Genomic DNA, 11702 nt, shown 5'->3' on the forward strand with positions numbered 1-11702 from the left:
AGCGAATATAATCTCGGAACACCAGAAACAGAGTCACAAAAATTTGATCAACAAATATTGATCTGAAAATTTATAAAGTGTTTTATATTTCTGATTTTTTTATATTTTTCTGAATTTGATCATTTTTTTTTTGAATTTGCTAACGGTGAGATCTTTTAAAAATGAACGCGTGCTCGTAAAATTGAATAATATTTTCTTCAATTGTAGATGCTTGCTGTCCTCCTCGATTTTCATAAAATTTTCATCGACGTTTGAGCCACAAGAAAGCATAGTCGACGCACCTGTCGCGACGATGCTCCTCGTGCTACACGTTGGCTTCGATCTTCCAATCGGAAAAGGACGGAAATGCGTTCGCGATTTCATATGTACGTATACATGGTCATAAATAACTAAAAATGGGAATAATAAAGCGGAGACATCGAAGCGCACTGAGTTTACGAGTTGAGATCGAATAAATCGGTAAAAAGTAATGCCCCTGTTTATATACATTTGTATATATATCGCGATATGTAAAAATAAGTCATATTTTGACAGAACATAATAATAAATATGATAGAACATTTTTCGGTCTTTCCGAGTCTCGCAACGATTTTATAATAAAGCGGGGGGTTCACTGTCCTTGAAGGGAAATGGAAAAATGTTTTTTACGATCCATTGTTTATCCTGGGAAATGTAACGTGGTTTTTTTTCTTCTCGTTACAAGTTCTCAGTATCAAAAATCCAACACTGGCGCGCTCTTTGTTCTGGATAAACATCCGGTTTTTATTTTATTATTTTTTCACTCGACGCACTCTCCGCGTGATTATTCTCCAGTCGGCGATAAATCGCGAGAAATACACACGAAACTAAAAATCTACGGAGCTTGCTTCGAGTGTGAGAAAAAGTTTTGACTGCGAGACGGTTACTGGGTTCTGGCAAAGTACCAACCGTTGAATTGAGCGAGGATCAAAGGCACGATCTTCCTGTGTGATCTACATGAGCCCTTCCATGTCGAACTCACTCACCGTCGCTATTTTTACATTTTATCAGGTTTTTCTCTATTCCAATGTTTCTATCGATCTTGCAGCGATCTTAAGGCGGTCGCTCCCTGCAGCAGCCGGATTTTTTAAGGTTCTTTCGCGATTTTTTTATTGCGACGAGAAAAAAAACATAGACCTTCGAAATTCGAAGGGTTTATTTATCGGCATTTCAACTCATGATAGCTTCGAAACACAAAATTCCAATTTTTATAAATCTTTCAAAGCGCGAAAATCCTTCATTTTTCAATATAAATAAATGAACCCTTCGAATTTCAAAAGTCTATGTTTTTTTTACGCCGCATAAAAATCGCGAAAAACCTCAAAAAATCAATATAAATAATGATTATCGAATAATTAATAAATCAATTATAAGCACGCAGCGATTCGGGAAAAGGCGCACATATATTTTCAAGGTTTAATTATCCGTGTGATGTAATATTTTTAGCAATATACAAATTGAGAATCGAGGAGCGGGAGCAATATTTAATGAAGAAATAATCATGCTACAGATAAACTTGGCATGCATGCTGAAATTGAATAATTAATTAACGTTACGAAGTTAGCGCGTTCACTATTTGCATATTTGATGTATCAATGTATTATGAGTGCAGGGTGTTTCTCAATAGATTCACGAGCAATAGAGAAAAGTGTTGTCAAATAGAGGATGCTCGGGAAAAGTAAACGAGAGTTGGTGGTAACGAGAACACTGTTGACGTGGGCATCGAGGTCCACGGGTGTACGCGCGATCGTAGTCGTAAAATTTACGAGCGATTTGCGGAAGCTGAGTTTAAAATTGCATTCTGAAAGCTTGAAGAGAGATCGTAGCGTCGATGGGAGGGGACAGGAGGGAGGAAAAATAAGGAAGGAGGGATGAAGGATGAGGAAAGGCTTTGGCTCTTCTTGAGAAAGGATTTCCCGGATACATTTACGATATGAATTTGCGCGGAGATGAGTTACCGTTGCTACACTTGTTCGTGATTAATCGTTATCGCGATTGATAGTAATTGTTTTTTTGTTTATTATGCTCGTCTTTGAATGTATAATTGTTTGAGCGTTGAGAATAATGGAAAATTCATGAGGTTGATAGCAGCAGGCGCTCTTATTATACGCCCGTTAAAAATTCCGGGGAACGGCGGATGGAAAAACGGAAAATATAAAGAGCCATTGGTAATAGCATTAGAGGGGCGGACATGAATCGGGAAAATTGGAGAGAAAGAGAGACAGTGAATATATACGAGGATATTAAATGAAAACGCTTTATGTATTATGCCCGCGTGCGGTCTCCTCGTTTCTTTGCATCTGTCTCCGCATCATATCTCGCAATTGGAAGCACGCGGTAAGCCTTTTATTGAGCAGAAATAAACCTCCCCTGTTATATGAGCGGGGAGTAAAGTTGACGCGAGTGCGACAGTGGATGATGAAGAGAAGGAATCATGGAGAATAAATCTCCAGTCAAAGGCCTGGAATCGGAGGAATACATGAAAAAGCAGGAGACTAAATAAGGCAGTCGGTAGTGCGCAGGTTTTGCGAGACGAGAAAATGGGGGAAGGGTGAAGTGTAGACTGCGCGGAACTGGAGCACTGCGGCGAAGTTGGCAAAAAGGAAAAATGCCGATCCAGAGATCAATACGACCCGGAGCAACAGGCCTCCAAATTGGAATTTATGACGGATCCAATTATCGAAATATTTTGGTTTACGGATGAGGGTAGCGAGTTACAAGGCAGAGGCTCGCAAGAATTTGCGGAGTGTGATATCCCCCACTGCGGTGACTATTCGCGCGGCCAATTGGCTGCCGGCTCTCTACGTAGACGATACATCTAGAAGTGTCAGAATTTAGTAGCCTGTCTCTGGTAGTGCCGGTTGCGGCCAATATGAGGTGAACTGTAGCGCGGCGTGGCACAAAGCCCTTCGCGATCCTCTCTGCCGTCCAATTTTGTGGAACGGCTGGCCGACGAGACTGTTACGTTTCCGTGCGCTGGCAAGCGACCTCTATCGTCGTCTCGATGAGCTGCCACACCTAAATGACGCGTTAGAGGCGGCGGACTCCTTTTGCCGGCTGGACGTCGCTGGACACTGGGGCAAGTCTGACTTTTGGAAACGAAAAGTTAGAGAGGCAGCAGCGGCATTAGGACTGCCTGGATACAAAAGGAAAACCATTGGCATTTATTGTCCCTATTATCCTACCACTGACCTCTACGACCTTGCTTTCCCAGGAGAGAACCTTGTGGCAAAATCGACTACTATCCATCCACTTCGGCCTCCCGCCCTCTCGTAACTTACTTTCTCTTTCGGTCATCCGAGCCTGTACCATCGAACGACGTTCCCTCTCGGCATTGCCTCCTCTATCTGTATGTACACATTCCTATCCACGCCCTCTTCGTTTATCAGTATCAGCGGAACCCCCATTTCGTAACCTTCCTCCATCCTCCGTACCGTCCGAATCTCATTTCCCAATGTTCCGAAATCCCTAATGTCTTTCGTCCCCATAAAATCTGTTCCCGGAACCCTTTTTCGCGAGAGGATTCTCTAGAAGTTGTTCCATCGTCGAATCATCTATGAAACAACGCTCTAAAATAATGGATTCGAATGATCACGAGTCTTGTAGCCGCGTCGGCAATTTTCGGCTGGCAGGGGAATGAGAACGAAGCGTTGAGATCGATCGAGTCATTTGTATTTGTCAACAATCATAGACTTTATTTTTCATTAGCAAACTTACGACAACTCTCCCATCAAAACTGGGTACATTGGTAATGCAAGATTCGGGAAATCGTAGCGATTCAATCGACCTCGAGGTTTCGAAATGAACCAGAAAAGCCGAATAACTCGTCAACATCCACAGTCGTTCCGCAGCGAAGCTTCTCGTTGACAATGCATTTTTCCTGGGCCAGAAACCAGTCACTCCATTCATACAATTTGTCGTCCCAACTTTCTGTATTAGATCGTCAAACACTCCGTGAGTATGCACGCTCGAGAACAATCTTTTGTTGTTTCAATGCTAGTTCATGGTTCGTAACGACAATAATAACAATAATAATCGTTGACGCTGGTACTTGGAGAATATTCATGCTTACTAGACAATTGCTCCATGGCAGGTTGATCGCCGCCGTAGTCAACGGGTAATATTGATTTTGGTACGACGTCGTACAGCGAAGTGGAATTCACCGAGTGAACGTGTACCTGTTGATAAAGCGAACCCGTCACCGCAACAATGCGATTCAAATTTGTCATTTATTTCACGGGAATATAAAAACTGATCACTCGCTCGTGCTATAAAAGTGTTTGAAATATTTATCAGCATGCGATGAAATATTTGAGCTTGCGAATGCATCGACGACGAGGTAAAGAGGAGGAATCATATTTATGAAATATCTCTGACTTACTCGTGATGCTAGTTTTGGCTTCATGACGGATTTCAGCAGCGTAACAAGGCGATCAACGAAACTCGGCGAGTTTATAAAATGAATTCCCTTTATTCGAGATCCGTAGGCTTTCTGAAAATAGACAGAGACCCTAAAACTCTCTTGATGGTGAAGAGACTTTTGAAAAGGAATCCTTCGAACCATGAAGATCGTTATTTTTTGTTATTTTATCTTGTGGATTCTGCCATGCAATTTTTTAGTTTGATATCGAATGATACACAATTCAATTAAGACTATCGACCTCTACTGGATGAAAAATAATCAAAGATCTAAAAATAAACGAATCGACTCACCGTCACTAGCACCAAGGCTTTCTTAATAGTACCGGGGGTCAGTTTCGTAACATGGCCAATCTTAATGCCGGCAAGGTCGTAGATATAAATGTCACCGAGACAACGACACTCGGAAATTCGCACGTCAGCGATCATGAACGTGTATCTGAAATTAATTTCAAGAACGTCGTCGATGCCCTCAACTCGATAAGAACGTAATAAAAGACTTGGATTTTATATTTGGCACGAGAAAAAGTGACCTTCGACGTCTCACATTTTTTTATCTTTTTCATCATGATCCCTGCTTTTTTTTTGTCCCGGCAAAGAAACCGATTATTACCGGCTGTCTTGGATTTGGAGTCGTCGATATTTTTTATCTCGACAGCCTGAACGACTCGGTACCCAAGAAAATTTATTCAACACACGAAGAGAGTAATTCTGAATAATTCGACGCTTGGCCAATTGATGCGTGAATACAGAAGGTCAAACTTACTTGAATAACGTCCATGGATGGAATTTGCTGGCATCTCCATCGATGCATTTTAATATAGTAACTCTGTACTTGTCCGGAGTCAATTTTGGCAGACAGGTCCATTGGCTGTATCATTTGAAATCAGAATAATGAACTATGAGTTACGAGCATTCTGCACCGGGTATTTTCAAGTCTGAAGAATAATTTGCAAACTTGAGAAGGAGCTGACTCGCGCATTCGCTAGAAACTCGATACTCGACGGAAATCGCTATATACAACGTTTCTTTTTATACACAAGAGTATCGTGGAGCCTTTGGTGGTAGCGTTCTTCACTTATTTCCTAAGTTATAAGGGCAAAAGTTTGCTCTGCGCGTTGTACAAGTGCTGATAGAATATGTCGGTCGGAAGTGAGGATAGTCGTACTTTTATAAGTGCGAGGGTCGTTTGAAAGATGAGAAATTCTCTAGGACACGCTTGAACTTCTTAGCACGCCACGCGCAGAAAGGCGAGACCAGGAAGGGGGGCGGAGTGAAGATTACGAAATGGCAAAGAACTTTTTCTAATCACATTCTTAGCTTCTTCCGGATTGTTTTGTGTTTAGAAACCGAGACATCATTCGCTGGAAGAAAAACTTAACCGATAATTGTCTTCTCGAAATAAAGCCATTGCTGCGCGAATCTATTTAGCTGAATCAACGAATACACCTGCGACGAAACTCCCGATCGGTTTCAGTGAACATTCGCTAAACGATGCGATGACACGATGCCCTCGTCGCCATTGATATTTCGACGGCTAACGTAAACTTGCAGGGGTTGGGTGAATAATTTATAACTCCAGAATTTGTGAACATCGTGGCGGATACGTACAAAATTTGGCGAAACTGCGCAACATCAGGTCCGCGTGGATCCCTTTCGGCTAAAAGCTCCGGCACGAGACGCCTCACCGTATAATACAAGTCTAGTCTCTGCTTAGCTCGCTCGAGACTCAGCTTTGTACTGATTAAGAAGTGTTCCAATCTCCTCTCCGGCATATCTGGGAAGATTATTCAATATTTAATCGATCAAGTCTGCAGAAAGGAAGGTTCGTCAGAAAATATTCAAACGCTTTGAAACACGATGTCATTTGAATCACAATTTGAGAAAAAAAACTATCGTAACCTGGAACGTAAGCTGGAAATTCGTTCGGGACAAGAATTGCAGCTCGAGTGACTACAGTTTCGATTGAAACAACAATTTTTTTGAAGAGTGCAAAAAATGTGCAGCTGTCGAATGTCAGATGGCAAAGAGAACTGGAGCAAGTGGTCCGCGGAGGCAGAAGGTTCAGGGAACAGCAGTTGAGAGAAGTTCAGGCTGCTGTTCGGCTAGCCAGATACTTCTCTAACTCGCGCTACTTCGAAAGCCACACAGTCAATCATTTCGGAATATCGACAGGATGTTCGAGTAGCTTCTCCTCGTCTTCGGCATATTCACGATAATCTGTTGATCCGTTCGAGAACTGGAGAACAAATCTCACTGCATCCTACGTACGGTCGATCGCTCTAGAACTTTACTAACCATCGCGGATGTCATTGATCTTTTCGAAAGATATTCAGAAAATAAGAAAAAATCCATCTACGCGTGACAGCTTTCCAACTCGACGTAACATACATTTCGAACACTACTTTTAATCTGCAGTTTTGCAGTCGGAATACGAAGTCACAAGACGGAACGCAAAGATTCGTGAAAAATGTTGCACGCTCACGATCGCTGTAATTTATTTGGGAGACTCGCAAGTGCGTCTGTGCGCTCGCGGTTTGTGCAGCGAGGGAAATCAGTCGCGACGGGAGAACAATATTATCGCGTGGTATAGCAAAGTGGTGAGGTGCTGAATATATCAAGCTTGAGTAGAGAGATACAAAGATGCAGAGTTGGTTTCTATAATAGCATGTACAAGTACAGAGCGACTCAAAAGTCGTACGAAGATGTTTGGAGTTGGCATTGGTAACTCGGAATGGCCGCGATTAGTCGGAATTCTCTGAATGACGAAAGTGTCGATACGAATTCTCTCGCTTTCCGTTTAATCGAGGGGTTTCACTGTGCACCAAGTGCAGCAGAAATGGTGCTCGGCGAAGCTCTCCCGTTTCAGCATACCGCAACTTTTGGGAGGGTCTATAAATGGATATATGCGTCGGCAGAGGTCGCGCTCGCGAATTCAACGAAGCGACGGAAGGCGACGCTTCTACTTCCGAGAGGGTAGTAACCGGTTTTCCTGCGCACTTTATCCCGTGGTGACACGCTTGGCGTCTTCCGGGCTCAGATCCTCCACTGGCCGAGGAAAAAGGAGGACGCTGGATAAGGATTCACCGTGTACACACAGACGTACAGGTATATATAACGGGGAGGTAAAACAGAAACGAGCAGGAAAGTGTGCACGTGCGTCCTTCTCCAGCCACGGTGTAGGAACGAAAGCTTTATTAGGTCCCAAGATACCGATTCTCTGAGGGCCGATAAAGACTCCTCAGAAACGGAAATTACGACACGTACCTTCAGGCTTTACATTGTTCGACTGTTGGAGCTTCCACGATTACGAGCGTACATCTTCCAGCAACCAACTTCGTTTTTACTTTCTGATAAAATCTTATTTCTTCAATCCCGGAAGTCCATTCAATTGTTCGCTACTTAATAACAAGCTTCGATCGGACAGAACTTTATTTTGCATTGAACGATCCTTTTTTCTTCTCCCAACAACGATTTTTCACATGTTTGTAAACTGCATTTTCCATTCCAATGTGAATTCAGCGAGCGAGACTTCGGTGCAACGCGAAGCTTCGTCATCGTCGGTACCGTCGCTTCGATACGCGTCTCATAAATTTACTATTCGGAACGTGTTTCATTTTACGTTCCAGTTGAATGACGCCAGGAGCCAGCGGATCGCATCTACTTTCATTTTTATTTTCCCCCGGCACATTCGGTCTCCGAGCATCTCACACCGGAAAAGTTTAAGGTGGAACGGAGCCTCTCTTGCGGGGCAGGCGCGGTGAGAGAGGTACTCCCATGCTTCAACATGGAAAGCCTCTCGTTCTACCAACTGCACGTGAATTTAGTTTCTGGTTTTTAATTTACACGAAAAAATGATAATTGCGTAATTTTAGATGAAAAAATAATTATTTCAATCATAATGTTCCTAATTCTGGCGAAGAAAAGCTTCTTGTTCGATATTTCAAAATATGATTTGCTTCGACGTTGCCGCGTTTGAAGCTGTGTTCTCCAGAAGAGAGAGACAAACTTCGTTTATTGATTTTCTTTTGCACATTCCAGATAAACGGTACGGTGAAACCACTGCAAATTTCGCGAGAGTTATCTTGACAGTTGGTTCATATACCAGTGTTCGTCTCATCAAAAAGTGGCTCTTTCAACAGTAGTTTTTCAATATTTCGCGTTTTTTACCCTTTCCATAAGATCCAATGTAAAAAACAAACTCAATTTTCTCAGAAACAGTATAGTCGAACCCGTTAAAATTCCGCGAGCAAATAGTTTACACAATTTCGAACGTATCTACCAATTTGCATCAAAACCACCAAAATAATCACCAAAAATCTTAATCTATTTCCAGCACGCCCGATCGTCGATGGACAGCTCAAATCTCAGCTTGGCCTTCCTCAGTTCCAATGGCTGCAGATACACAACTGAAATGATGAGACGCTCGAAATCGATGCGAAGCGCACCTCGAACACAAGCTCTCGGATCATCGGTACAACCGTCACAACAATATCGTATTACGGACTACAAGGTACGAATCCGCGAAGTATATGCGATATAGCGGAACTCTCGGATTTCATGTTTGCCCTTTTCTACTACACGGGCAACTTTATTTCTAAGCTGTGGCCAGAAAATGTCTGTAGTTCATCCCGAGAGAATCGAAATTCCGCGAAGCTGCTATTACCCGTCGAATCGTAGTACTCCGCTTCGTATTATTTGATATGAAATGTGTGTATGATATGGAAAGTCTATACAGGGAGACGTATCGATGAGGATCGAAGCATTCGAAGGCAGCAGCACCGGAGGAAAGAGGATAAAAGGTTAATTTCGAACCTTGAGGGAGATGTGGCTGTAACGTGAGCCAATCTCGAAGCCTGTTACGTAGCTCGGTCAGTAGCTTATCGTCGTTTCCACCCAAAGCCTGGCACACTTCTGCCGTCGTGCACGACTCCAGGAGCCGTACAGTTTGCCCCTGCTCCTCTTTCTTCTCCAGCTGGCTCACGTCTTTTCGTTGCTCCGTTGCCAAATCCATATCGTCAATCGGTAGTGCGTGAAATTAGGATTTCCCGAGCGAAAGTTTCGCGATGTACAGATCACTGTTTCACTTTCTCGAGGCCACGTTACCCTTCGGATCTCGAGCTTCGATTGTATTCCATTTGATTCTTTCGGCTATTTGGATTCTCGTGTTATCAGATACTTCATTGGAAACTAGTCCGTTTCAACGAAAGATCCTTGAGGCACTGAGGACGGATCGAGGGGTCTGGCTGTCGAGGATCACGAGTCGGCAGCCTCCGTCATCGCTCGCTCTTGAGAGGACTGCTTTTTTATTATCTTCTTTTTTCACCTCATGAGCAATCGTTAATTTGAAAATACTGTTTTTGATTGCGTCATTCGAAACCGAGCGAAAGAGCAGCGAATGCGCGAGCAAGTTTAGTGATCGTCTTCATTTTTATCGGAGGATCGCGTCGACCCAGTCGCATATACATATTTATGCGTGTGCACAGATATTTAAAAATCGTTCGAAATAAAACACAACTTCGATGCTCTCGCGCCACAGCGGGGACATTACGCTGCGTTGTTTATTGTCGATGCACACACAATCGACACTCTCGACTTCGACTGGTCAAGGTTTATGAAACCTCCATTTCATAACTACTGGAAATCAGCTCGTATCTCTTGAGTTTATAACACCAACTCGATATTTACGATCGAAATATCGGACGTGCGATTTTCCCAAGTCGAGGGAATCGATCGACCTGTAGACAAATTTGTCTCCATATTGTACTCTCGTTAAATAAAACACATTTCTCGAGACACTTTTTGAGAAACAAAGTGGCATTCGGAGCCATTTTGTTATGGGCTTTCTCTATTATTTTCTTCATTTTTAATGAATTTCTATATGCAACCTCAATCAAACACAGGGTCCTGTGTAATCTGGGCGGTACGGAATTTCTCGCTTGGTTATTCATCAAAGGGATTCTCGTTAAACCGCACACGCTCGAGCGTAATATTAATAACGTGGATGTTAAAATGCCGTTGCGATACATCGCTGAAATTCCAATTTTTTCTGGAGCTGCGGTGCGACGAACAACAAACCTGTAAACTTGTTACTCGAACGCTAAATAGATCATTAGGATCGTGGTAGTTGAATATTCACGATCCTCGATCGCTGCATTTTCGCAGCTCCCTCGATTTTTACTCGCCCCAAAAGCCTGCTAAGCTAATTAGGATTGAGCGTTTAATTTCCTGCCGGGCAAGCAATCATGCCTCATAATTAACCATTATTTTCATTCAATTTACGTCAACGGTTCGGGCGCAAGATTAACTTGATTGAAATTTCGATTTGGAATAATGCGCTCGTTTTTAATTCAGTGATTGTTTGCATTAGAGATAGAAAAAACGCGAATTAAAGTTTAACGTGGCCCAAATGATCGTCCAGATACTCAATTCATAACAATAATTCAGTTTTAATTACTCAGTTTCATTGGGAATTTCATTCGATAAATTCAAATGGAATCGACATTTTGCGTTGCTGGGTCAATGGATTCGCGGAAATTCCGCGGACTCGATATTTCAACGATTCGTTGAATGTCGAGCGTCCGATGCCCGAGAATACTGCTCGGATACTATCGAAAAACTGAAAAACGTGTCAGACAAAATTAAAAAAGGAAAATGTTGAAATAAACGAAAAAAAGTAGTGATAACACAACGCAAATACCCAGAGCTTAGGGCGGTTGTCAAGTCGCGAAAAAAGTATATTTCTGTCCTGTGCCCCCGAGCGTGTTCACGCTGTTTTATTCGGTTTTGTGTGGTTACGCTGTCGCTGTTGTTGTCGTTGCTACAAGCCTCCCACCCCCGCAAGCCTCTCTCGTCTCAACCTCTTTCCCCACAGCATATAACGCCGGTAGAGTTTCGAGCATCCATCCACTGCCTCTCTTTTCTTTTTCTTTATCTTCTTCTTCTCTTCTTCTCTCCTCGGCCAGTGAGAATTTATTTTCTCGTAAAAATATAGTTGTATGTACTCGTGGTCCTTCTGGTGCCAAGGGCTACCATGCAATTATGTAAAAACTATGCTAATAGAAATTGCGCAGAAAAATCCATTTTTGCAGAGACGTGGCTTCAGACTTACCTTCAACTGTATTTTTCTATTTTATGTATGGATAGAAAAAGTAACGAAAGGAGAAGGAGGAAAGTAAAAATGACTCGCAGGAACCGAACGAAGCAGATCAAACTCGCGGTTTTATTTTATATTTCTTATGCAGACTTCCGCCCGAATCTTAACG

At 42.7% G+C, this 11702-nt stretch overlaps 1 protein-coding gene across 2 annotated transcripts; it reads right to left on the reverse strand.

The window, feature by feature from the left end:
* Positions 1-3703: 3703 nt before the first annotated feature.
* Positions 3704-9652, reverse strand: LOC122410672 (alpha-tocopherol transfer protein-like). 2 transcript variants are annotated; one of them, XM_043419013.1, is made up of 7 exons: positions 9253-9652; positions 6049-6214; positions 5204-5308; positions 4732-4876; positions 4400-4510; positions 4091-4196; positions 3704-3948 (listed from the first exon to the last, which is right to left on the reverse strand). In XM_043419013.1, exons 1-7 carry the CDS (start codon positions 9449-9451, stop codon positions 3797-3799), a joined length of 984 nt encoding a protein of 327 aa, XP_043274948.1. In that variant the 5' UTR covers positions 9452-9652; the 3' UTR covers positions 3704-3796. The 2 variants fall into 2 exon arrangements, with proteins under 2 accessions (XP_043274948.1, XP_043274949.1); XM_043419014.1 differs by lacking the exon at positions 9253-9652 and adding an exon at positions 7705-7807.
* Between the last annotated feature and the right edge of the window lie 2050 nt (positions 9653-11702).

The sequence above is a fragment of the Venturia canescens genome, chromosome 5 (assembly GCF_019457755.1).
Source record: "Venturia canescens isolate UGA chromosome 5, ASM1945775v1, whole genome shotgun sequence".
Classification (NCBI taxonomy): domain Eukaryota; kingdom Metazoa; phylum Arthropoda; class Insecta; order Hymenoptera; family Ichneumonidae; genus Venturia; species Venturia canescens.

What these genes read in the sequence shown, in the direction of transcription:
- LOC122410672 (XM_043419013.1), bottom strand. Translation starts at nt 9,451, where the DNA reads ATGGATTTGGCAACGGAGCAACGAAAAGACGTGAGCCAGCTGGAGAAG. An exon ending in AGCCAAAACTAGCATCACGA is followed by an intron (nt 4,197 to 4,399) that starts GTAAGTCAGAGA and finishes CTTTATCAACAG; the next exon opens with GTACACGTTCACTCGGTGAA. An exon ending in TGCCATGGAGCAATTGTCTA is followed by an intron (nt 3,949 to 4,090) that starts GTAAGCATGAAT and finishes GATCTAATACAG; the next exon opens with AAAGTTGGGACGACAAATTG.